The 26,500-nt window shown below is 47.9% G+C and overlaps 1 protein-coding gene across 1 annotated transcript; it reads left to right on the forward strand.

Annotated features, from left to right (window-relative positions):
• The first annotated feature begins 1,765 nt into the window (after positions 1–1,765).
• HEBP1 (heme binding protein 1) lies at positions 1,766–24,093 on the forward strand. The gene is made up of 4 exons (XM_037514314.2): positions 1,766–1,930; positions 11,611–11,749; positions 13,417–13,597; positions 23,487–24,093. The coding sequence occupies exons 1-4, from the start codon at positions 1,853–1,855 to the stop codon at positions 23,656–23,658; spliced, it is 570 nt and encodes a 189-aa protein (XP_037370211.1). The 5' UTR covers positions 1,766–1,852; the 3' UTR covers positions 23,659–24,093.
• The last annotated feature ends 2,407 nt before the right edge of the window (positions 24,094–26,500 follow it).

Below are 26,500 nucleotides of genomic sequence, written 5' to 3' on the forward strand. Positions count from 1 at the left end.
GCGCCTCCGGATTCTTTACTTTTCTATATAGTTTGTTTAACGACTGTGTTCATTATTTTTACCCCTATCTCCAGCTTCTGGCCTTGTGATGCCGTCCTTCCAACTTTTCTATTCCCATCCTCCATCAACACCACCGACATGGATTCAGACCCTGACCAAGCCTCACACTGGTTTTGGACCTTCAGAAAGTCACTTAATATTTTGGATCTCTAATTGCATCTTTATAAAATGGTTATAAAATATTTTTGTTTAATGTCATAAAGAGCAGAGATAATGTTTGTAAAATACTTGGCAGAGAGAGCAGGCACTCATGAAAAAGTGATGCAAGAGGATAGAACAAGAGTGAATGAGCAGAGCCCGCTTTGGGAGATTAATGTGGGACATGTGACCACAAGGATTGGAGGGAAGTAGTCAATGGGAAGTTAGTTAAGATGCTTTTCAATTAGGGCCTCCCTGGTGGTGCAAGGGGTTGAGCACAGCACTGTGAAGCTATCCACAGCCTCTGAAGCACAAGTTTGATCCCCAGCTGGGCAGGGAGCTACTGGCATAGTGCAGCAGACCTCTCCTATCTCGCCCGCTGCTCCCCTCAGCAGTGTATTTCAGTGGATCTGCCTGTTCTGCGCCCCTCTCTGTCTCTGGAGAATCCTCTTACCCCCCACACCTCTGGCCTGTACCCCAGTTCTTGGATGTATAAATAAATCTTTAAAAAATATATTTTTTAAAGATGCTTTCCAATCATACAGATGAGAGTTAACGGGGGCAAGGGATGGGGTCCTAGTAGAGTACCCTGAAATTATGCCAGTGGGGTGGCTGCAGAGACCCTAGGCTATGCGGGACCTACAGCCTACAGCGCTGAGAACACATTGTAAAATGTTCTGGGAACGTCCCCCACCCCCTGACACCCCCATACCCTACCACAACCACCCCCAGCCTGTGTTCTAGCAGACAGAGAGCAAAGCCATCTGCTAGACTTGAAGGCTGTGAGGCAGCGATGCCAAAACCCACCGCCACAAATGACCAAGGAGTCAGATAAAGATTTCATCCATGGGCAGTGGCCTCTCTGCACACTGTGGTGCATTCTTCAGAAGCACAGCCCTGACGCCACAGCATTTGTCTCCTTGCCTAGACAGCATCAACATATCTTAGGGCAAAATAGCTTAGGACCGAAAACCATGAAATAATTACATTTCTGACATCAGTGCCTCACTATTCCTAACTCTATGAGTCAAACGCAAATTTGTGGTTGCTGGCACCTTTGCCACAGAAGGAACTATCAGGCTTGCTTCCCCAGGCTTCAATCCTCACTTCCATTATCTAATCAACTCCCCGTCTAACAACAGTCCAAACTTTTATTCCAGCCAACAGAGCCTTAGAGTGGAGGCTCAGGAGAGCACAGATGAATCTGGGGGCTCTGAAGTTTGGTGCCCAGAAGTTTGGTGCCCAGGTTCCCCACCCCATCCCCAGAGAGGGCCAGTAGTGGACCCCTGAAGGGGGCTGGTTTAGTAGGACATTCTCCACCGCCTCTTAAACCTCATGCTTGGGAGACTCTGCTTCCAGCCGCCTCCCGCCTGCAGGTCAGACTCGGTGCAGGTCCCAGGGCCGCGGAGCCCGAGGGGTGCGGAGGGCGGCCGGGAGGAGGTGGCGCGCGGCGCCCGCACTGCCCTCCCCGCCGCTCCCGCGGCTCCGGGTCGCCCCGCCCCGGGCCCGCCTTCCCGTGAGCGCGATCAGGCCGGGCGGAGCCCCGGGAGCCCCGGCCCGCCCCTCCCGCCCCGGCGCAGGCCTGTCGCCCCTGTCGCCAGCCGCCCCGGCCACCCCGCAGCCGCCGGTGGGTCCGGAGTCCCCCGCAGGCGTCATGTTGGGCGTGATCAAGAACTCGCTGTTCGGCAGCGTGGAGACGTGGCCTTGGCAGGTCCTGAGCAAAGGCGGCAAGGTAGGCCGCAGCCTGGCCAGGGCCTGAAAGGGGCCGGGCCCCGCCCCACTGGACCTGGTGGAGCGGGTTCTTGACCTGGAGGCGCAGGAGCGAACTTGCCCCGAATGTGCGCAGGCTCCTACCGGGCGGCCCTCCAGAGCCCGGGCTGGGTCCGGGAGGCGGGGAGGCGGGCGGAGGAGGTCTGTGGAACCTGCGGCCCGAAAGGGGTTCGCAGCGAGGAGCGGGGACAAGGTGGGTGGATTTGAGGGGCGAATCCCAGCTTAGCAAGATTGAGGCACCTGCTGGATGCATGCGTTCATTAACCGTTCCAGACATTTGTTTGCCGAGAGACCTTAGGTTGCAGGAAGACTAAGTTCTTGTTCTTAAGAAACGCAGAACTGGGGCCTTCCTGGTGGTGCAGGGGGTTAAGCACCGCACTATGAAGCAATCAGCAGCCTCTGCAGCATGAGTTAGATCCCCGGCTGGCCAGGGAGCAACCCACATGGCACAGCAGATCTCTCCTGTCTCCACCGCTGCTCCCCTCAAAGTGCATTTCAGTCAGTCTGCCTGTTCTGTTCCCCACTCTGTCTCTGGTGAATCCTCTCACTCCCCACATCTCTGGCCTGTACCGCAGCTCTTGTATGCATGAATAAATAAATCTTTTAAAAAAAGAAAAGAAAGAAAGACAGAAACTCAGAACTCTGGGAGCAGTGAGTGTAAAACAGCAGGATCTGTGCCCCGTAGGAGTAAATGTGCAAGATAGGGAGCATGGGGAGGGATCATTCCCTTCTGCCAGCCAGTGATGAGAGGGCCCTTCCCAGGGGAGTGTCCTTGGCCTGCAGGGATGCGTAGGAATGCAGAAAAGAGCACGTGCGGGGGCCCAGGGCTGTAAAATGGCTTGTGGGCCCAGCGGCTAGCTCCTAGGGTCCAGTGTCTACAATGCAGTGAGGAAGTCTCAGTCGCTCTATCTTCCCAAACTGACATCACTGCTAACACAGGCATACGGGGCCTTCCTCCTGAAAGCAAGAGTATGAAAATCCATGCAGACAGACACTTTGAAACTTGGTGATTGCTCAGCTCCCAGCTCACTGCCTCATTTGTTAAAGGACTGTGTTGTCTGGGGGTCCAGTTCTGGTACCACGTGCAAGGATCACACAGAAGCTCCCAATTCATCTCCTCCAGTGACTATAGCCAGGTTACTTCATCTGTCTGCATCTCAGTCTTTGCTGTAACAGAAGACAGCTTCACCTTGATGGAGGGGAACATAATCAAATGCCTAGGAGCAGCCAATGCTAGTGGAAGTGAATGAGTCTGACTTTTAAATAATAAGGCAAAGGAGGGGGGGTGCTGAGGGAAATCAGAGAGAGCTCTCAGGTCCTCCTCTGACAGCTGGTGCCATGTGATGATATAGATCAGTTTGGCCAGATTTTTAAGGAAAACCAGAAATCCAAGTTCTTCATGTGAAATCTCCAGCTTAAAATCCATTCATTCAACAAACACCTATTTGTTAGCACCAACCTCATGCCAGCCTCCCTTCTAGACAATGGGGATAGAGCAGTGCACAGATCTGACCCAAAAAAGCCCCTGTCCTCATGGAGTTTACATTTTAGTGGTTAATGCACAAATAGAGACCTCAAATACATTGTATATCAGTTGGTGGGAAGAAAAACAAGCAGGGAAGGGGAGGAAGGAATAGGGAGGGTTTGTGTGAGGCCTGGAGTTGAGCAGGGCAGCTGTCTATGTATACTAGAGCCGGAAGGATCTGACTGTGGCCAGAATGCAAGGTGCCTGTGCCCATGCTGGTTTGTCAGCTCACCTAGATGATCTTGAGGCCTCTTAGTGATTGTTGACCTCAAACAGAAAGCAGCCAGTTATTTCACCAATAAAATGGGTTTGTTGGTAAACAGCAACAAAAAGGCAGTTTGGAAAAGTACATTCTGGCAACGACACACACATGCATGTCCCTAGAACAAAAGCTAGTACCCCCTTTTATAGCTTTTAGAGAGGACGCTCTTGGGACAAGAGGCTCCTCCTTCTTCCCAACTCTGGGGCCTGGAGGCAACATCACTTCCTGTGAGAGAGACAAGGCATGTTGGGTCCTGCAGCTTGCTGATTGTGCAAGAGTGGAAACTCTTTTAGCCTCCAGATCTCAATTAAACAGGGTTTCTGTATATGTGTTTTCAAAGATCCATGTAGCAAGTTTCACATTATATTGAGTGCTGCAGTTCCCATCATTTTTAAAGGACAGAGGGGGAAAATGAGAAATAATGGCAAATAAAATATTGCAATCCACCATCTCAGAACATTTTTAATGGTGATTAGAGCTTGGAGTATTTGTTGCTGTTTTATTTTTTTTAAATGCTACAATTTCTTTCCTTTTTCTCTCTCATGTTCACATTAAAAGAAAAGTTAACAAACTCTTATAATTAAAAAAATGGAAGAATCCAGGTCTTACCAAAGCTCCCAGAGAGCTTTCCTTTCTGTAATGGAATCAGGCTCACTTAGTTTTAAATTTTGAGCTGATGGCCTTTGCCCTAGGTCCCTGGCCTGCTCGCTGGGGTCTCACTGCTGCCCCCTGCAGGCAGGTTCCCGGGCACCGGTGTCAGCTGGTCCCTTAGCGGTTGACCCCGCCGGAGGCACCAGTGGCAGACCTGGTCCGGGTAAGAAAGCTCCTGCTCCTCTCTCTTATCAGGTAGCTAGCACCATAAGCTTCCCTGTGGCTTCAGCTCTTGCTGGTCAGGTCAGCGTAAGTTCCAGTTTCTACCAAGAGAGCAGGTATCTGAGCTTAGAGAACAGATAAGCCTCCTTCCTCTCCCTCCTAGCATGCTTGCTAACCTCTGAGCTGCCCCATTGTCCTCTGGCATCTCAGCCTCTATGATCTATGAAATCAATCCCTTGTCTCAAGGTGCCTCTATTCAAAAGAGCCCAGTAGATTTTGTTTCCTGTTAGACCCTTAGTGTCACCTGCCTCTGGTTGGTGCCCCAGGGATAAATGCAGTTCCCAGAGAAGCTCTTCCCTCAACATTTCATGGAAATAGGGGACAGAGGGAGTATTCTAACCAGGCTGAAGCAAACATTTAAAGCGAATGAACCTCAGTTTCTGTGGTGGTAGTATGGGTATAAAAATATCATTCCTTTCGTCTCCCAAATACTACAAATATTAAATTTTTAAAAATGAAAATGCTTTATGAACTAATATGCCATGCACCTGCAGTAACACCCTTATGTTCCAACTCATCTCAGCCCTATCTCATCTTTCTGTGTGGTCACTGGTAACTTACTGAACCTCTCTGAAGCTAATCATGAGGAAAAAATAACGATTCATATCGAATAAGAGTGTTTTAAAGTTTACATGAGATAACCAATTGTCAGTTGTTCAACAGAATCCCTGGCAATGGTTGGCTAGTAACTGTTAGCTGGCCCTTAGTTTTACAGGTCCTTTCGGGTGAGCTACTTAATCTCGTCATCAGTCTAAATCATAAAATTCCTCAACTCTAAGATGCCTCTGTGCCTCTGTGCTGATTAAGTATTAGGTGTTACTTGTCAACTTTTCTTTTTTTTTCTTAATGTGCAAATTCAGTGTATTCTTATTTTGTAGAACGCCTCTCTCTTCAGTTATCTCTCTTACCCTAGAGAGTCTGGTCAGAAATTGTCCATTCTCCTGAGAAACAGGTGGCACATGGCATACCTCATGTAGTGTGGGTTCAGGCTCAACAGATGTTCAAGATGATTCCTGGCCCCTGCTAAGGCAGGACCTTATCAAGGGCCTTCAGCACTGCTTGGGGAGGAGGAAGACGCACAACTATCTGGGTTGGGTGGGCCGTGTGGGTGCTGGGAACAGGGCTGATATTAAATAACAGATAGCATGGGATCTGTGACCAGCCTGTACCCATGGATTAGGACCCAACCACCCATTCGGCCCCATTGCTTGCCCCCAACAACTTATAGATCTTACTTAACCTCTTGTGCTCATTTCATCTGAAATTGAAGATAGAAACACTAACTTCTTTACTAGATGATTGGAGGGATTGAACAAAATGAATCTAGGTGAAGTGTTTAAAATAACACCTGACACTTAAAAAGTACCGGGATGATGAGGATGATTTTCTTATAATAAGAAAGCTGGTTTCCAAAATCTGTGTTTAGACCCATCACATCAGGTGACAAGGAAAAAAATTAATCTTGCAGAGGTCCCATAGCAAAAGACATTCTTGTAAGATCTGTCTGGGACCTGAACGTGATCTGGGCATTGAAAATTGGTGTTGTGGCCACTGGCCAAATCCTCCTCTGGCAGGTGATAAGAGCATGGGCTAGCTGGGCAGGAGCAGATCTGTTACTACTATGTTCCATGTAACCTGAAAACCCTAACAGTGTTAAATTTGAAGAATCAAGACTACATTAACTTAGGTGCTTTTTTTCCTGCAAAAATAGACCCTTATTTAAATTCTGTTTCCTGGGGAACAAGAACTATTGTGTCCATCTCTCAAGCCTAAGTTTTCACAGTGATCCAGAGGTTCAGGTAAGAGGCTCTGGACACATGTCCATGGAGAGGTGGGCACTGCAGTAAAACCACTTTAAAACATTGTGACCCAACTTTTCTCCAGGACAGATGTAATCAGACTAGGTTCTTGCCTGGCCACCCAGCTATGGCTATTGTATTCCTCGCCATTATCGTAAAACCAGGTTCGTTTAGTGCCCTCCTTTCTTACAAATACTTCTGAAATGCCCAGATGCCAGAAGCGCTAGATGCCAAGAGAGATGCATGGCAAACAATATAGGGATCATCCTGACTTCATTCCAACCATAAACCCCATGGAGGTTAAATACATTAAATCATAATCGCAATAAGCACTGTGTTGCAAAAAACACAGGGGCCTATAAAAAAGATCTTGGGGAACCTGTTTTCAGTTAGGATCATGTCAGAGGAGCCTTGGTTTAGGATTTAGGTTGAAACCTAGCAATTGAGGAGGGGCTCCTCAGGCACCCAGGAGAGGAATCCTCTAGGCAGGGGAAGTTGTGGGTATAGATACCCTGGGGCAGGTGTGGCCACGGCATTGAAGGAAAAGGCAAGGGGCCAGGAGGCGGCACTCGAGGTATGGCAGGTAACACTGGCAGAAGCTGGGTATTACCTGCCTCTTGTGGGAGAGGGTAAGAACTTGGTAACAGAAGGCTGTTAGCAGGGCATTAATTACATGATCTGATGTATAGAGAATGCTCTATAGATGTAGCTTGGACAACCTCATCTCATTCACAGTTCCCCCTTATGCTGACAACTCCCCAGTTTCTATTCCTGTGCTGGTCTCCTGTTGAGCTCCAAACCTGGGCGTCCAGGGGTACCCTGGAGAGTTTGTTCATGTCTAGCAGGAGGCAGCTGAGCTGATGGACACACAAGGCAATTCTGTCTCCAGAGTTACCTGACTTTGGGAGTTCACAGGAGGAGGATGTGAAATTGAGTGAAGGTTTAAAAGGCTGGTGGGGGCCTCCCCGGTGGCGCAGCGGTTGAGCGCTGGGTTGCGAAGCTAACCGGCCTCTGCAGCGCCAGTTCGATCCCCGGCTGCTCCCCGGCCACTGGAGGAGGGTCCCACATGGCGCGCAGACCTCTCCTGCCGCCCGCTGCTCCCCTCAGCAGTGTACTTCAGTCCTTCTGCCTGCTCTGCTCCCCGCTCTGGCTCTGGTGAATTCTCTCACCCTCCCGCGCTTCTGACTGTACCCAGTGCATGTATAAACAAAACAAACAAACAAACAAATAAATAAATAACATGCCTCTATAAAAAAAAAAAATTAAAAAAAAAAAAATAAAAAATAAAAGGCTGGTGGACTCATCAGCTTGAGTCTCTCAGTCAAACTGGGTTATTTTATTGGCTGCCTTTCTTTCCTTGCTGTGGACTCTGGCCAGGGAACAGGCTGAGCACACAGGTCACCTGCACAGCCCCCAGAGTGCTCTTCTGCTCCAGGGACTCTCCCCCTCAAAACTCAGACACACTAGCCAAGCCCTGGCTTTAGATCACACGAGACAGCTGAGCTTATTTACAGTGGGTGTGCCTGACCTGCTTTCAGGTCCTCCTCCTTGGACTAGTGCTTACAAACCCAGCTCCCAGAACAGCCTGCAAGTTCTTCTGGGATCTGGTCAGACACTCTGGCCTCCTTGCTTGCTGTGCCCTGCTCGCCAGGCTGCTCCAACCACTAGAAAGCACTTGTTGCGGCAGGCTGCACCTCCCATACTGTCTCTTGACATGGTCTGGGCATTGGGGGAGACTCCCGAGATGCAGGGAGTTCCTGTGCTCCCCCGAAGAGGGAAAGTTGTACTTCCCAGAAGAGGGGAGTTCTTGCACTTCCCAAAGATCTGAACTAGGGAGTCTCCATGGCAACGCCTGCTAATGCTCTCCTCTTTGTTCTTGGTTAATGCAGAAGTTAGTTAGTCATTAATTGGCATATGAAAACCCAATTTGGACCTAGACGTTAATTGATTTGTTATTCTTACACTTGAATCAGTATCAAAGAAAGTGAAAAAATGCTAAAGGTGTAGCTAGGAAAGAAATGTTCAGGCCCTGAGAACTATGGAGAACAAGCTGCCCTGAACCAGCTGTGCTTGGAAGCCATAGCCTAACATGGAGGGGGGTGGGGTCGGGTGGTGGTGGAGTGCATGTTTGGGGCAGCAGTACATTTCCTGGTATTTGCAAGAGGTCAATAGTTCGCTGGCCGTGTGGAGGTTAGGAATTTCTAGTTAAGAGTTAGACTTCAGTAGAACTTACTTAAATTTGATGAGTTGTTTCAGACCACTTTGAAGTAATCAATATATTAGCCAAGTTAATTGAGTGCTAGGAGATAGATTGATTTTAGTAATTGAATATAGACTAGGAATTTTATACCCACTTAGTAACTGGGAAAGTTTAATTGTTGCCAAATGTTGTGCTGTCCTGTGTGATTGATCATGTTAGTAAATGAGCTGTACCTAGGAAACTCATTGTTCTTAAGGCTACCAGAGAATTGCCCTTTAGGTGTGAAACCTAGTCTTTGCTTGTTCATGAGAAAATATGTATTGATTGTTTCTGTTCTGCCTCAAGGCTTACACTGATGTAATCCCACCGCTCGCCTTAAGATATAAGACCCGCTGAGACCCTCAGCAGGAGATACTTGCACGAAATAAGGTGTCTGTGTCTTCCTCACTCCTACCTCGCTCCACTTCCCCTCAGCCCTCCGAGAGAAAAACTTCACCGACTCCGTCCTCTCCTTTCTGAGATCCCTGACACGACTTCTAGCTGGCGCTGGTCTCCAGCAACTTGTAGTCTTCACCATCATCCTGCTGTTCACCCCTCCTCCTCTGTTCTGGGGTGTCCCTGGAGCAGTGCTGTCATAACTATCCAAGCATTTTACTGCATTGTGTAATAATCCTCCGTGTAACTCTCCTCACCACCTTCCATCTAGACTTCATGTAGTCTCCAAGTCTGTAGCACCTGCCAGAGGTTTTCAATAAATGTTCTTTCCATAAATGAAGACATCTGAGCCTCCAGTTGGATGATCTATAAATACCTCAATAAGCCTGATCTACTGAAATGTGAACATACCCCCCACATTACCCCAAACTAACCTAAGTAGCCTTCTCATGTGCTCCCACACTGCCCAGAGAATCCTCGCCTCTTAAGCCTGTCATCAGGTTAAAATCTGTTTTCCTGACAGCTTCTCATGGGACCACACGCTCCTCACACCAGAGACATCTGACCTCAGAGACAGGGTTTTCATCTCTGATCACAGAACCTGGCATGATGCCCAATGCATAGCAGGTGTTCAATAGTTCAACAGAAGGAGAAAGAAAGACCAAAGGAAAGAGTCAGCCCAGCAAGGTCTTCTCTAATAAGATCTTATTTTTGGTTTCTCCATTGTCAGAGAAGTAGCTACATTAAATGACTTTTGATGCCTCTGTCCTGAGTTTGACACAGGCCTATGAATGTCTGTCAGAAGTAACTAAATGACTGGCTAAAGAAAGAGGTAAAAGTGCTCCCTCCACCTCCCACAGCACCATGGGGTCTGGAGACAAGGATTAGACTGGGTTTGGGTACTGGACTCCTGGCGCCAGTGTCACCATGCAGTAGCTGCGTGATCTTGGGTGACATACCCAATCTCTTGATTGTTCTTTTCCTTTCTGGTAAAATGAGTTTGATTAGGTGAACTTAAAAACTCTTTTCAGGTCTAAAATTCAGTAATTCGTAGAATGGCATTTTGGGAATTCAAAACATTGCAGGTGGCAAGACTCAGTGGGGCCGCCACTGAGGGACACGGTCTAGAATTCTCTGTTGTGACACAGCCAGAGAGAGCAAACACCCAAGTTTACATAAAACACTTGGCTACTAAAGGCTCCCTGGAAGTGCTAGACTCTCCACAGGCCCTTGCAGTTGGCAGGCACTGTGTACCAAGGTCAAGGCCGATTTGTGCTCTGGATGCTTGATCTTAGTGCAGCTTCCCCCCTTCATGTGAAGGGAAGTTTGGCATGCAGGGGAAAGTCAATACACTGCTCCAGAGTCCTGGCCTCCTCCAGAAATGCATTATTCCCCCTTGGGAGTCGAGAATCTTCCATCTTGGATGCTTCAATAGACCAGCTTGGGGTAGCCGGTACCTCTGCCGTGTCTACTTTTCACAATCAGTTTAAGGGAGTCAGTCCTTTCATCCATCGATAAATAGCTCTGTGGTATAGTTCCTGTCCACAAAGACTTCACAGCACATTTTTCAAATTGCACTTGTGTTCTGTTACCAGGGAGTAAAATCAATGTAGAGCAAGTTTTGCTTTTTTTCTTCAAGGGAATAGTATAAAATTCAGTCAAGTAGAAGTAAGCAGGATAGAAAAAAAAAAAAAAGCAAGCATGAGAATGTACCCTGTCCGTAAAGGTAAATAAAGTGCTGTTTTATGAATTCTTTCCATCGTGGTTATGTTCACAATGGGACACCAGATTAGTTGTGACAACGTGGATGGGCCGAGAGGGGATTAGATTTAGTGAAATAAGTTAGAGGGAGCAAGACGAACACCATAGGCCTTCACTCAGAGGTGGCACTCAGAGAAACCAAAAAAAAAAATCAAACAAAAATAAAATTTTAGATTATAAGACCAATTAGTGGTGACCAGAAGAGAAAGAGAAGAGGGAGGGAGTAATTTAGGTCAAGGACTCAAGGGTCTGGCACAGGATGGGAGTGAAATGGGGTACAAGAGCCAGGCCTGGGCCTGACAGTTTATGAGAAGTAGATTCCGGGATTACCTATGGAGAGACAGTGGGGAAATTTTATATAATGGATATTGCCAGAGAGGACATAGGATACTGCCTCCAAAGTCATGCAGACTACCCTCAGGATGCTATGCAATGTGGGACGTTCATAGATCAAAGAGTTCTTGGAAATGAAACATAAAACAGAAATGAAAAGTCTGGTAGAAAGGTTGGAAGATAATGGTCAAGGAAATCTTTTAGAAAGTCGAGTAAAAAGGCAAAGAAGTTCAAAGAGACAAAAAAAAAAATCATAGGATCTAGCAAGGAGGTCCAACATCCAGAAAAAGAAGGAAAAACCTGGAAAGGAGGAAATAAAGAAATATAATAGCAATCCGCATGGACAGTGTCCTCGCTGTTTGTGCCTCTTGCAGCTGGACTGTGCTGCTTCTAGTGATGGTGCGGGTCACTCCTTTATCTCCTCAGCGCTGTTGTCCCTTGTGTCTGTGTCTAGGAAGAAGTCTCCTATGAGGAGAGGACCTGTGAAGGTGGCAGGTTTGCCACTGTGGAAGTGGAAGGAAAGCCAGTGGATGAGGCTCTGCGGGAGGCCATGCCCAAAGTCGTGAAGTACGTGGGAGGCACCAATGACAAGGGTGAGTGTCCCTGAAGGGGGTGGCTCTGGTCTCAGAGGTGAACTAGTGCAAAGTCACTGCGTAGGAGACATCACATAACGGGGATGGGGAGCAGGTGGAGGGGAGTAGCCTGAGTCTGTGTGGGTGGCCTTGGAGGTCTCACATCTCACATCCGTGGGGCGCCCGTCCCTGCCTGTTTCAGTGGCATGAGGACTTGTGTGCTGCCTGAGCCAGGAAGCTCTGGGGAGACCACAGTGACTGCTTCCCAGGCTACCACTCCCTGGATGAATGAAGGTGTGAGATCCTTAGGTAGCCAGCTCTTATTAAAGACAATGACCCCTGCTGGCAGCCTCTCAATTGTTAAAATGATAGGTACCCAGTGGGCTTTAAACCGTATTTCAATATAAATTGAATTCCAGAAGCTCTATCACTTGGCTGACATTTAAAATCACTGCAAACCCAAAATAGTTCAGAAAGCCAGGCGAGAAAAGAGGTGCCATGTTTAATATTTAGGCTATTTCTCAAGCAAGTCGTTTAGGAAGTTAGAAACTGGGATAAACTTTAATGACATTTATTAGGACTAAAGTAATCAGGCTTTGGACAATAAATCAATCAGGAAGGGGTTGAGAAGAAATCTTTTCTTTCTTAACACTGTAAATATAACACTTCTTCTAGAAGAAGAAAATAAATATATACATACAAATTATAAAACTTCTTAAAGATAATGTGAAAATATAAAACTGCAGCCCTAATCTCTTTTTTTAATACAACCATTGTCTTTTGAATGTATTTCTGTATGGCTTTTTCATAGACCTTTAAAATCTAATACCATTTGTACCTTTGTCACTTATTATTTCATAATTATCTTTTCACTGTTGCTAAAGACTCTTAAGCATTTTTTTAAAGATTTATTTATTTATCCATACAAGCACTAGGTTCAGTCAGAAGCGCGGGAGGGTGAGAGAATTCACCAGAGCCAGAGTGGGGAACAGAACAGGCAGACTGACGAAGTACACTGCCGAGGGGAGCAGCGGGCGTGGCAGGAGAGGTCTGTGCTCCATGTGGGACCCTCGCTGGTGGCTGGGGATTGAACCGGCGTGGCAGAGGCTGTGGGCAGCTTTGCAGCCCAGCGCTCAACTGCTGCACCACCAGGGGAGGCCCAGCATTGTTACTAATAGTTACATTACATTGCATCATTGCCTGACATGTATTTAAACATCTTCCTATTTTGAATATTTGTATGACTCCCAGGTTCTCACAATTATAAATTCTGCTGCAATGAATAACCTAGTGCCTAAAGACTTTTCTGTCTTTCACATTATTTTCTTAAACTGGATGTTTATATAGGAAGGCCATAGTTACTGTCTTACTATATACACTACCAAATTTTTTCTCCAAAAGTGTTGAATCATTACACTCCTATGTCCAGTGCATACAAATAGTTGTTGTGGCTGTTGTTGTTGTTGTTGTTGGTGGTGGTGGTGGTGGTGGTGGTGGTGGTGGGGTGTGTGTGTTTGTATGTGTGGCCATATAGTTTTCAGACCTGGAAAGTTTACTAGGAATTTCAAGAACAAACAGCCCGTCTTGGAAGGAGAACAAAGAACAAGCCCCGCAGACCCTCCCTGCATGTTCAGCATGTTCTGACCCTAACTCAGTCCCTCACTCTGGGGGGGTGTTTCTACCTGCAGGAATTGGCATGGGGATGACAGTGCCCATTTCCTTTGCTGTGTTCCCCACTGACGACGGCTCCCTGCAGAAGAAATTAAAAGTCTGGTTCCGGATTCCAAGCCAATTTCAGAGCGACCCGCCTGTTCCCAGCGACAACAGCATTAAGATCGAGGATCGGGAGAGCATCACTGTCTACTCCATGTAAGAACACACTTCTACAGGTGCCGGGGTGGGCCAAGGAGAGGGGCCCCGTAACCACTCCTGAATCGTCTCCAGTGAGCATCACCACTGAAGTTGTATTGTTGATGAATTAAGTTCAGTAAGAAAAACTGAGTCCTGACAATTTCTCACCTTCATTCCTTCAGCCTAAGCCCACGAACGCAAGCACTGTATCTGAACCCTGTGCCAGCTGACTGAGTGACTTGGCCCTAGAGAGTTTGCCCTGGGCTCAAATGGAACTCCTGCCTCCACAGTCATGGGAGGGTCCCGGGAGACCTGGAGAATGTCAGAGTCATGCTGTGGTTTGGGGTCATGGATTCATAGGAAGCTGGGGCTATGTCATTTCACTCCTACTCCCCTTGAATGCCAGAAGGGTAGGAAGCATTTGCCAGTGCCTGGCTGCCACTCCTTAGTTGTCCCTGGTCTATGGGCCCTTGAACAGGTATAGACATACCCTGCTATCATTCTAGTCATTTTTACCCTATTTTGGGCCATATTTCCTTGATGCCAAACAATAATAGCTACAAATCACTGCCTCCACTCAGAAACCAAGTGTCTTTTAAATAATGAGTGATTCCCCATTTATTAAAATCCTACTGTGCAACAGACACCCAAACACACACAGGCAGAGACCAGAGCTTCCCCACTAGGAACCAGAGCACAGGTGGGGCTTTGATTCCCTTCTGGAACAACCTCATGAAAAATAAATCACAGGCAACTTTGCACTGGACCAAGCTTTTGTCCGTTCCCTCCGAACTTAGTTATCTGGCTGCCCTGCTCCAATTCTGCATCTGAGTCAAGTGCAGGCTTCCCTGGAGCTAACACAAATGCTGAGCAAGTTCATTCAGCTGATGCTCTGGGCCATCCTAGGTGATGCAGTGCCCCCCAGAGGACATCCAGTGTACTGCAGCTCAGCCACGAGAGCCTCCCAGTCTACTCCAGTTCTCTTGATACTTCAGCCTTCACTGCAGAGGCTGCAGAGAAAGCAAGTGCTAATGAAAAATATATCTTTTCCCAGGGCAGGGACTAGCATGGAGAACTGAGGTGCCTGGATGCCAATGTGAGGCACTGACTCTCTCAGGTGTGCTGAGAGGGCGCCCCTCCTGAGAGATTGCCTCCCTCTCCCCCTGCCAGGTCTCAGCTGTCTGACCCACTTCCTGCTCTGTCTTTTCCATTGTCTTTCCTGGGTCTTGGGAGGCAGGCTGGTGTACGGTAGTGAACAAGTATATTTTGGTTGAATCCAGCTCCAGGATGCTGTATGGGAAGTCACTTGGTGGCACTAAGATTGTCACCCATCTCTTAAGTCCTGATGATATATCCTGCCTCTAGGATTACTGTTAGTAATTACTAAGATGCTATTCATAAATCAATTTATGACACAATTCATACATTGCGTAGTTTATGGCATGTAGTAGGTGTCAGCAATTATTCCTTCCCTTAGCCCCTTCTTCCTTCACAAGGAATGAGGTTGACATGTAGAATCAATTCACACGAGACTTCAAGCAGATGGGCTAGTTTCTAATCACTTTTCTAATCCAGACCAAGGATAATGAATCAATACAGTATTTTCCTTTTGTCTTTATCTTTTTAGTGTAGAAATTTTCAAACTTTCAAAGAGAGAATAGATAATGAAACCTTCTGTCCCCAGCACTCACTTTCAACGATAAAATTAACTGGGGCCCAATTTGGCATCATGTTCCTTGACACCTTCCACGGAGTGGAATCCAATCCACTGGCATTATTTTTAAGTGAATTCCCGGTAGTGTTTTATTTCATTCAGTGTGACCACTGAAGACTTTTTTAAAATGTAATCATCCTATTTTATTACTCCTAAAATGTTAACAGTCTTCATTAAGGGTGTTAATACCTTAGAATGTCCAGTGTTAAGATTTCTTTCATTGTCTCAGAACTTGTTTTGTACAGTTTGAGAGAATCCCTCCCCATTTCCAAAGTAAGGCAGTATTGAACTCTGTTTTTTGAGTATCAGTATACTATCTGTAAACACAATTGATGTGTTTTCGTTCTTTGCTTTTATTTTTCTTATGCATGCTCAAAAATTGTCCCATCTTTGAGCAGTGGGAGCCTCTTCAAGTTCATTTTTTAGTCCTTTGGACATGACTCTGAGGCCTACCGTGGCTTCCTTGCTTTCTGGTGTGACAACAGGTCTCAGCACAGCTTGACATTTACTCCAGATAGAACTGGAATTAGCCATTACTCTAAGGAACCCTGGTTCCTGATGGTAGAAAAAGATACCTAATTAAAAGGGACCATTAAATCAAGGCCTGTGGAAGTTTCCTTTGACTTCTCTGAACTCTAGACAGACGAAAGTAGCAAATAGGGTGTCTAGACAGTTTTAACCTCATGTACTGTCCTGAATTAGCACAGGGTCATTCCTTAACTTGCCACCTGGTGTCGCTGCCCCACCAAATGTGCCTCTAAAACTACCTTGGGTGGAAGGCCGTTAAGGAGGTGTGGCAGGCAAAAGGCCATTTCAAATACACAGTGAGCGCATTACATGACAAAGTAAATTCTAAAATGAAGGCCTTGCATCCTTAATTCTGTCTTCCTTTTTAAAATAACCTGATGGGGCCTCCCTGTGGCGCAACGGTTGAGCGCTGGGTTGCGAAGCTGCCCGCAGCCTCTGCAGCGCCTGTTCGATCCCCGGCTGCTCCCCGGCCACCCCGGCTGCTCCCCGGCCACCAGAGGAGGGTCCCACATGGCGCGCAGACCTCTCCTGCCGCCCGCTGCTCCCCTCAGCAGTGTACTTCGGTCCTTCTGCCTGCTCTGCTCCCCGCTCTGGCTCTGGTGAATTCTCTCACCCTCCCGCGCTTCTGACTGTACCCAGTGCTTGTATAAATAAATAAATAAATCTTAAAAAAAAAAAAAAATATTTAAAATAACCTGATGAAGGGAGGGTCACAAAGGGAGCATGTGTTTATTTGCAGTATTAACTCCACGTGCTTTTGTGATGATTAGAAGGGTATGAAAAAAAACATGCAGTCAGAATATTCTTAGTATTCACAAAAGGCAATAGAATCATCACCAGATCCAGACTGCTGTCCTCCCTTATGTTCTGTAAAGTCCACCCACCCTCCTCAGCGTCTCCATAAAAGGCTCTGTAGAATGGAGAGACATGGGAGTGATTTTTTTTTTTTCATTTTAAAATAATAGAAGTGCACAGAAGAATTGGGGTGTAGGCCAGAGATGTGGGGGGTGAGAGGATTCACCAGAGACAGAGTGGGGGCAGAACAAGCAGACTAACCGAAATACACTGCTGAGAGTTGCAGCGGGTGAGACAGGAGAGGTCTGCTGTGCCATGTGGGTTAGTTAGCTCCCTGGCCAGGATCAAATTCAGGCCATAGCGGTGATAGTGCTGAGACTTAACCCCTAGGCCACCAAAGAGGCTCCTGGGGTGATTTTAATGAAACTTTCAGTTTTACTGAAATGCCTGGGTATGAAGGAAAGAGTTGGCAAGGACGAGGTCATTGTCAGGGTGATCTGCGCTTGATCCCAGCTGTACCATTTAATGGCCACAGGACCACTGTGTGTTACCAAGCTTCTCTATGCCTCAGTTTCCTCCTCTGGAAAAGGGGGCTAAGAGTACCTTGCCCTTTGGGTTGCTGTGAGGATGAAATGTGTTACTGCAAATGCTCCACAATTAGTGTTAACCTGTTCTCTTGACCTCACCTCCCTCTGAGAATTAGATCAAGTTTTCTTAGCATGAACAACTAAACAATCAAGAGACTACAGATTCGAACCTCAACTCTAATAACTATGAGCTTTATAACTTTGGGCTTTCTGAGCTTCTGATTTTCTCATCTGTAAGTAGAACATAGGACGCTTTGTGGCCAGGTTCCAGTGAAGTTGCATGTGTGGCAGAGCTTTGCAGCTCTGGGGCAGTTAGGGTTGGCGGATTGATAAATGAATGAATGGCTTGGTCCTCCCCTTCTCTGAGCTCCTCTCTTTTTTGCTCTCTTCCCTAAAAGTTTTGCTCCCCCCTCCCCATAACTTCACTGTCACTCTTGTTTCAGCAATTCCCCAAGCTGACTTCTGTCCAGTGCCTTGAATGTCCTCTCCCTCATCAGACTCAAGGGGAAGGCTACGGCAAGGCCATTCACACACTCATTCATTCATTCCCCAAAATCACATATTTATGACCCACTCACTCTGTACCAAGAATCATTTTAGGTGCTGAAATTACAGCCAGAAACACATAACGTCTCTGCTCTGGGAAATAAGGGAAACTGTTCAGTGGCAGGGGGAAACAGACAAAACATAAATATCTCCAGATATTTCAGGGCTGGGTTTTTCCAGAGTTAAGAAGTGGTGTCCTTGGACTGAAATTACAGGGAAGTATATTTCTACTCAAAAATAAAAGCATTCTGGCATCAGGGGTCTAAGAGTGAAAGGGAGAGAGGATGAGGCAATGAAGTCCTCGCCAGAGGCATTCAGGTACCATCTGGACAGATGCGTGACAGTCGTACTTTGAGATGTTTGGCCCCAGTGGGAATTGGGTTCCACTGGACAAAGGTTTATTGAGCACCTCTGATTTCTAAGCCACCTGGCCTCTAAGAGTCCCACCAATGATAAGCTTCTTTACAACCTAAGGAATCACCATTCACTACCTGCTTCCACCCCCAGCACCCCCCATACAACTGGGCAGGTGCCCCATAGTCTTTTACAAAGTGATACTTGGAAGGGACTTCGGTTTCCATTTCTCAGTGGCCGAGCCCAAATCAACAAGGCTGGTACTGCCTTTTCTCCCAGGCAGCACCCATTTCCAGCTCCCCCGGAGCCACCGCCACATAAAGGCAGCTCCCACATCTACTCCCCTCTGAGCTGTGCCTGCCCTGCCTTCCCGCTGCCATGGTCTTCACCTCCAGGCTGAACTACAACAGCCCCAGAACCCAGGTTCTCTCTAGTCTTTCCCCCATCTCCCCTTCTAAATGGTCCTAAAGCACGGGACCCATCCCACCCCACCCCTGCCTCTCAACTCTGACTGTGCGCTCGCTCAGCACACATTAGGGCTGGGACCAAAGCCCAAGTCAGTCATCAGATGAGAAGGGGCATGGGTGGGTGACCTTGGGGTTGGGTCCCTCAAACATTCAAGCAGGTACAAAGCCTAGTAAAAATGCCTGCTCACGCATTACTCTCCCCCTCCACCGCATGCCTGCACTGGGTGTCCTCCTGGTCTCAGAAGTCCCCGAAACCCCAGCACCCCCCCACCCTGACACACACAAACACACAACACACACTTCCATACCATCACTATGCTCACCCACTCCTTTCCAGCCCCTGCCCGGCCTCTGCCCATGGGAAGCACTGTGAGAAGAGGAATTTGGGGCATGTTACTCATTGCCAGCAGCCAGAATGGCTGCTCAATAAATAATTGCACAAGATCACCCCTCCCGCCACGCCTTCCCTTCGTGTGCTAAGTCAGACCCACTCACTCCCTACCCTCCGCCGTGAGCATTCCCTGTGGGCCTTCCACCGCCATGCCCCTGCTTCCTGCTGCCCTCTATAAACTCGGTGTGTCTCTCTGCCCTGCCCACTACAGTTAGACCACACAAGAACAGGAAGCTGCCTTTGTCATCTTTACAGCCCTGTGAGCTTGGGTGTTGTGCTCATCTTTACAGCCCTGTGAGCTTGGGTGTTATGCTCCCCTGCACCCTGCATGGAGCTATGCATCCAGCTGACTCTCCACAAATCTGCATGGACCTGTGGGTTGTTAAAGTTCTAGGCCATGTTTTCAAGGTTCAGGACATTCCAGTCTCTGTCTCCCTGGCTACTGGCCTGCAGGAGGCATCCCTAATGTGTCATGTCCTGATGATTTGGATGATTTGCCTGCTTAGACCACAGCTGAGGGTTTGGGGGTTGAGGGGTCGGGTGTTAGCTCATCCTGGCCCACACAGCTCTTGCAGCCCTTTTTAGTCTGTTCAGTTTGCTTCAGGAATCCAGGGAGGGTGTGGCCTTTCTCATTTCCCCTGGTAACCAAATACCCTTGGGAATACCCAGCTCTGACTTGGGTGACAAAGGCATTGCCCTGGGGGGAGCTTGTTGAAGGTGGAGACAAGAGACTTGTTAACAGGCCGACAAAAATAATGCACAGAAATCATGTGTAATTTTTTTTTTAAGAGCTCAAAGCACTTTGCGAATCTCCTGGCACGCCAAGCATGTGCCAGTGAGTCTGGGAGCTGAGGCCCCGTGAGGAGTGCTGTGTGCGCAGCTGGGGGCTGAGGCCTGGGACTGAGTTCCTTCCTCCTCTGGCTGTGTGCAAGTGGGGTCCTGTGCTTGGGATGGGAACTTGGCTCTGAGAAGAACTGTCAGTTCCACTGTCCCCACCCCTCCACCTCCCTTTGCTCGTTTTCCGGTGGAATGCTTCCGTGGAGCAAGAGGGACATTATTATCCTTAGTACCAGCATCTCAGTCAGCCTGGGAATAAATACAGAAGTTGGCCTCCCCCCCACCCCATAATGGATATAGGAATCCCCAAATAATGACCTTTTCCCATCATTCTGTCATGTCTTCTGCTCACTGGCCTCCCCTCTACCCCCTCTTAGGGACTGGCCTCCCCCCACTTAGAGACAAGGATGTCCAGGCGTAACCATTGACCCTCACCATCTACACCTCGCCTCCTTCCTGACCGTGACTATAGCCACCACTGATGCACTGGTGACACCCAAATGGCTGTCATTGACCCCCTCTTTCCCAAACCCTATTTCTGATTCCTGTTCTTTCCCCAGTCTAAGGAGGTTTGCACAGTGCCCAGCACACTCTCAGGTACACAATAATTGTCTTGTGAGTGTATTTCACAGAGGCACCTTCGTATCTTACAATTCCCCAGCCCGCCTTGTTCTCAGGATTTTGCTTGGTGCTCAATGTTGCTGCTGGTCAAGCTAAAATATAGAGTCAGGCACGGGGCCTCTCACCAGGACAAGTCTTGGTATGAGGATATCTGCTGAAAACAGCAGGCAACATTATGGCCAGATTAGCATAACCAGCTAGACCACCTGGACAGGAAGTTAAGTGTAAACAGGGACTAGAGATAGGATGGTTTGATCAGCAGCAACAATGGAGACCCCCAGGCAGTAGCCCCTAGTCACTGCATCCCTATCTTGTACCAGACAATTATGCATCCCCAATCTGCATCCCCACCACACACATTCCTCCACACATTCCTCCACAGACGTGCCCACCTCCCCTGAGTCTAATAACAATTAAATGTGAGACAGGTGGGGAGGGGTGGAGTGGGGGGAGCAAAGAAGGGGCTGCATCTCCATAGGTGTAAACCTCTCTCTCTCTCTCTCTCTCTCTCTCTCTCTCTCTCTCTCTCTCTCTCTCTCTCTCTCTCCTTGGCCTTTGAGTTGTCTTTCCTCCATCCTGCACAGCTCCCAATACTGCTGCCCTACAAGGTGACCCATATCAAACCTGCCCCGAAACCAAACTATTAACCCTCCCACCCCTTCCCAAATGGCACTTCCGCCTGGGATGCCTATTCTGGTCCACAGCTTCATTCTCCCTCCAGAGGCTTAGCTGGAGGCTAAGCCCCTGGCCCCATGTCTACTCCAGGTCCAGCCACCTCTCACATTTGCCTTTGTCAGCTCATATGTGGCTACTCCTGGCCACTGACAACTCCATCCCCCATCCCTCCACTGCCACCGGAGGGATTGCTCCAAATACAGCCTCATCATGTTGGTCTCTTACTTTAAACCCCCTTGGTAAGCCCACCTTCCCTCTAGGGTCAGGTTCAAAGTCTTTAGCATGGCATTCAAGGCCCTTCCCAATCTGGCTTCAGTCAATCCGCTTTTCCTGTTTGAATTCCCACCACTGTCTCCTTAGTGTGTGCTTCAGAGGTTTATTGCATGGCTGAGTGGCCTGGAGGCTTAAGTGCTATCATGGTTAGGTCTATCAGCCTGAAGATGGTAACTGCTATTGTTTATCTGACTTGTACATTTAGCAGCGGGGTCTGATGTGTGTCAGAAGCCATGTGGGGTGCTCTGACACCCAATCAGTGAGCAGAACATAACAGAGATCCCTCATGGAGCCAACTTTCTACCAGGGGACTCAACACCATAAGCAATGAACACAATAAATAAATCATCTAGTATGTTAGAAGGCGACAAGTGCTGTTCCAGAAACAAAAAGGAAGGAACAGGAAGAGGGAGAGATAGACAAAGAGAGAAACAAAAACGGAGAGAGAAATAATACCCTAAAGCCACTTGCCCATGGCCAGATTAGGAAGTGACAGAGGTAGAATATGAGCAGACATTAGCTTAATTGCCTCTGCTGATGAAGGAAGATATTTGAGGACCACTCCTTTGGACCTTCCCCCAAAACAGCTGCTTAAGAGCCAACACCATGCATTCTCACAGAGAAAGATTCAGCATCACAGCATGAGGGGGCTCCAGGGAGCACTCAACACTTGCTCCCACATCCAGGTCTCAGTCGTGTGGACAGGTTCTTCCCAACCGGGAGACATTCTTGGAAAATAATTCCAACACCTTGCAAACTTTTATGGCCAGAAAAATCCTTCCTTAATATTCATCCCCTGTCTGCTAACCCAGCTACCTCTCCTGTGAGCTGCAATGAACCTAGAGCTCGACTTCCTTTGTCTGCTGTCTAATCTTTCTTCATTGTGTTTAAAGAATCGAGCCTCCTCAATTGCAAATTGACTCAGCACTGGCCATGTTCTGGAGCTGTGTCTAGACACCTATCCCTTAGAGATGAAATCCTGGGTGTTTTCACATCAATAACCCTGTAATCAACCTGCTGGATGCTTGCTGAGTGTGACTAACCGTGTATAAAGGAGCCAAGCGTGAGTCAGCGAAACCCCCAAAATAATGCATTTGCCCTAATCTTGCCTGGTGCAGATTCAGATTTTTGAGTCACAAAGCTCATTAGAAATGGGGATGCATTGGACTCTAATAAAGATTTTAGTGCAACCCACATTTAGAATGGTATATTTAGGGGAGACTGCGGGATGAATTCTGGAGCGTAGGTAGATGATGTAAGGAGAGAAAAATCATCTCGGGAAGACATGCTTTGTTGCTTCTCTCCCCACCTTCTGCCGTCAGGAGAAAAGCCTGATTTAGGAAAAGTCTCTTCATTTACTCAAAAAAGAAGGCTCCTGTGATTTGAGCTGGAGGAGAGGTTTATTAAAGAGGTTTATTATTTCTTTATGGGGGGCATGTTTAAAGCTTGCAGAGGGGCCCTCCCAAGAGTTCCTTGGATCCCTGCCCTTGGCAGCTCTGTTTTTTGACTCTTTTTATTGAAGTAAGGCAGGTCTGTAACATGATATAGGTCTCGGAAAGACAGCACTGCTACTTGACATCTGTATGTACTACATCGCGATCCTCAGCAGAAGTCCAGTGTCCTGGTTTTTAATGCGCCCGTCCCTACTGTGATATGATCAGTCTGTTGTGAGAGAATCCACAGCCTTAGCCCCACTGACACCTGCTCTTTTCCCAGCTGAGGATAGGGGCAGATACGAGAGGCCACCAGAAGACGCTAGCGAGCAGGGTGGTGGCCTGGCTTTGAAGTCGGCCCCCATCTCTTGGGGGAATTCAGAAAGGAAAGGAAAGCAAACCTTTAGTACACGACCACCACTCCAGGTGCTGCGTTAGAATTTTTCCCATCCGTGATTGCAGGAAACACTTATCACACCCTTGGAGGAAAAAGAAATCACATTTCCATTTATAAATGAGGGGCCGAGGCTCAGAGAGGTCAGGGCCCCCCATCTAGGTACAGATGGGCTGTAATCTTAGAGGGCAGCCTGCTTGTCCTAGCAAGTTTGCTGAGCTACTTCTTAGAATCCCCTCTCTCTGGGAGACCCTGACCTTTCTTAACCAGTCACTTGCTCTTGTGCCCTCAGGCAATTTGGTGGTTATGCCAAGGAAGCCGACTACATCGCTCAGGCTGCCCAGCTGCGCACAGCCCTGGAGGGGACGGCCACCTATCGGAGCGACGTGTATTTCTGCACCGGCTACGACCCTCCCATGAAGCCCTATGGGCGTCGCAATGAGATCTGGCTGGTGAAGCCATGAGTGGGCCAAGAGCCCAGGTGTCCTCCTCCGTGTCCACGCACTCCGGGTGGGAGGGGGTGGACGCTCCACCTGCCACTCACCTCAGCCAACTTTCCAAGCCAGTCACTGCCAATGGTCTGAAGTGAGCGTGTGCCCTACACTGAGGCTCTTCTCCCCGGGTTGGGGAGAACCAAGTCAAGCTGGGCAGCATCCTCCTAACTGATTTAGAAAATTCTGTGGTAGGCCAGAAAAATCCCAGCCATGTTTTTCCAGCTCTCTGGGTCACTATGAACTGATGTTTTTTAAGTATTGAATCAGTATTTTTATTGTTGATGGAAAGATGTGATTTTTGCATGTTCTTTCATCTGTGATTCTTATAAGAGCTTTGTCTAAAAAGAAACTAAAAAGAAAATAAAGATCTTTGACTTAAGCCACTGAGACAAATCCTAAGTTTTATTATTTCCAAGTTTCTATAGTCTTAGAGATAATGGAATTATGAGGATTATTGAGGGTGCTACAGGAGCCCTATTTTGAGCTCCAAATTTCTCTAGGATGTAAACCCAAAGATCCTGGGTAGGGGGATATGCACCCATGCTTGACTGTCCTTATATCATCAATGTTTACAGTAACCACCAACCTAATTCAAGGATCAAATTTCTAACTGGGGTTCGCAAAGGATTCCAGGAATGAAGAAAAATTAGCACTCTAATGCACAAGTCTGGAGATGGGAGATTTGCATGGAAGATTTATTCAGGGTGATGAGGTGAGATTAGAGAAAGCAGAGGTCCAGTTCCACTAACGGAAGAGGAGAGAAATTAAAAAGAATGTGTAGGTTGGCCTGCAGAGCAGGGGAGGGGACCCCAGGAGGTGAGCGGGTGGCAGAGAAAGCAGTTGAGCCAAAACAGTGTCTCAGGAGGACTCAGCGGGGGTGCCACCCTCCCGCCATTGCACTGCAACCCCCCAGGTACTGCGGACAGGTTCTCTGGAGAAACCCACCTCAGCACTCCTTTTGGCCACTACACGGGCAGTGAGGGCTCATCAGGGGTGGTCACAAGGGAAGGAAGAAGAAAATGAGCTTTAATTCTCACCACGAATTGTTCTCACATCAAGCAGGGTTTGCTAGAGAGAATGACAGCCATGTCACCACCTTTCCTGGTGGCCGTCCAGCATAGTAATCCCCTGAGGAATGGGCCTTGTTGATCACACCTGCTGCTGAGCCTCAGCCACCAGCAGACACCATGTGGGGGTGCTATATGTGCATCCCCATGTTCCCCCCTACACACATGCTCTGTGAGGGAGCATGTGCATGATCCCCATATAAAATGAGGGGCTCAGGGCCCCACAGGCTCAGACACTGGACTCAGAGCCAAGACAAAGGTGTAGCCCCAGGGGCCACGGGGCCTATCAAGGAGTTTGAACGTTATCTTATGAAAAATGTAAAGTTGGTGAATCACTTTGAACTGGAACATGACACCATGTTGATACATGATACCAACATGATTCTAGAAAATTCTGTCCACAGTGTAGAAAGTATATTGGAAGGAGATGTGATTGGAGGCAGGAGACCAGTCACAAGATTCTAACTAAAAGGGATGGGGAGAAGTGGACAGTTTGAGAGCAAAACAGGATCAGTGGGCCCAGGGGCCAATATATGAGTGAGAAACAGGAAGAATGGGTAAAGTACAAGGTCAAAAATTGGGGGGTGGGGGGTTTTGGGGGGGGGGAATATGCTGCCTCTCTCTGAGATGGGAGCACCAGCAAGCAGCAGGCTTGGCTTTCCAGTCTCTTTAGTGAAGAGCAGCAGAGAAGAATGATAATCAGAATGGCCTCGGGATAGGTAATCTACAGGTTTCCAGCAAGAGGACACTGAGCAGGTGTGTCTACGTGGAGTCAAGATTTGGGGAAGGCAAGAAGTGAGAGAGAGAGAGAGAGACGCAGAGACAGGCTGAAGCCAGATGGCAAAAATTCTACATCCTCACTTCTGAGCCAAAGCAAATATATGCATCAGGAGCACTTTGCTGCCTCCCCTCCCGATTTCTCTGGTTTACCCCATCTCTACTCTCTCCTCCTTTGAAAAATCCAAACAAAAGAACTTCATCCAGGTGAAGAAGGAGGAATGGTTTTCAATGTCCTACCTCACAGGAGGACTCAGGAGTGGCTGGATGGTGGTGATACAGTGTATTAGGAAAACAGAGGGGCAGGACCTAAGGAAATGAATTGTTTATCCTCGTTCTGGATTTAATCATCCCAGACAGAACCCCAGAGTCCGGGGTATCTTATTGCCAGCCTGTGGGTGAAAAAGCAATCTTTGTTCCTGACTCCACTTTGTCATCAGTATCTTTCCCAAAATAGAAGTTGATGGGAAGACCCTCTGGCTCCACCTTCTCAAGGTCTGGAGCAGAGGATATGGCTAATATTTTAGGTATTCCTATAAGCTGGGAAACAGTAGTGAACTGAAATTAACAAATACTTAGCCAGGGCTCTAGGCTTTGTGGTCAGGATCACAGCCTTGCAGCTGCAGCCTCGCTAGAGCTGGATAAATACGATGCTCTATCTCTGCCGGAAGCCACATTCCCCGGGGCCTTGGAAGTCACGTGAACTTTGCCTGCCTTGGACCACAGCGCAAGCCACACCCTCCTGCTCACAAGAGTGCTTGAGGGTCATGGGGTGATTGTGGGTTAAACACAGTGGACACTCAGCTGAGCTCAGAGGTTGGTCATCCCTCGTTGAAGGGAGACCTCCTTTATTTACACTTGGCTTCTCCACTCTTGAGTAACATCACTTTGATCTTGAGTACCATAATTAAGACTTCCTAGGATACCACATCGATGGGTATTTATTTGATTGAAGGCTGCAGATTTTG

Source organism: Talpa occidentalis, unplaced genomic scaffold (assembly GCF_014898055.3).
Source record: "Talpa occidentalis isolate TD23 unplaced genomic scaffold, MPIMG_talOcc4v2.1 talOcc4.16, whole genome shotgun sequence".
Classification (NCBI taxonomy): domain Eukaryota; kingdom Metazoa; phylum Chordata; class Mammalia; order Eulipotyphla; family Talpidae; genus Talpa; species Talpa occidentalis.

Coding starts and splice junctions, on each gene's coding strand:
- HEBP1 (XM_037514314.2), top strand. CDS start 1,853: ATGTTGGGCGTGATCAAGAACTCGCTGTTCGGCAGCGTGGAGACGTGG. Junction 11,750..13,416: donor GGGAGGCACCAATGACAAGG/GTGAGTGTCCCT, acceptor TTCTACCTGCAG/GAATTGGCATGGGGATGACA. Junction 13,598..23,486: donor AGCATCACTGTCTACTCCAT/GTAAGAACACAC, acceptor TTGTGCCCTCAG/GCAATTTGGTGGTTATGCCA.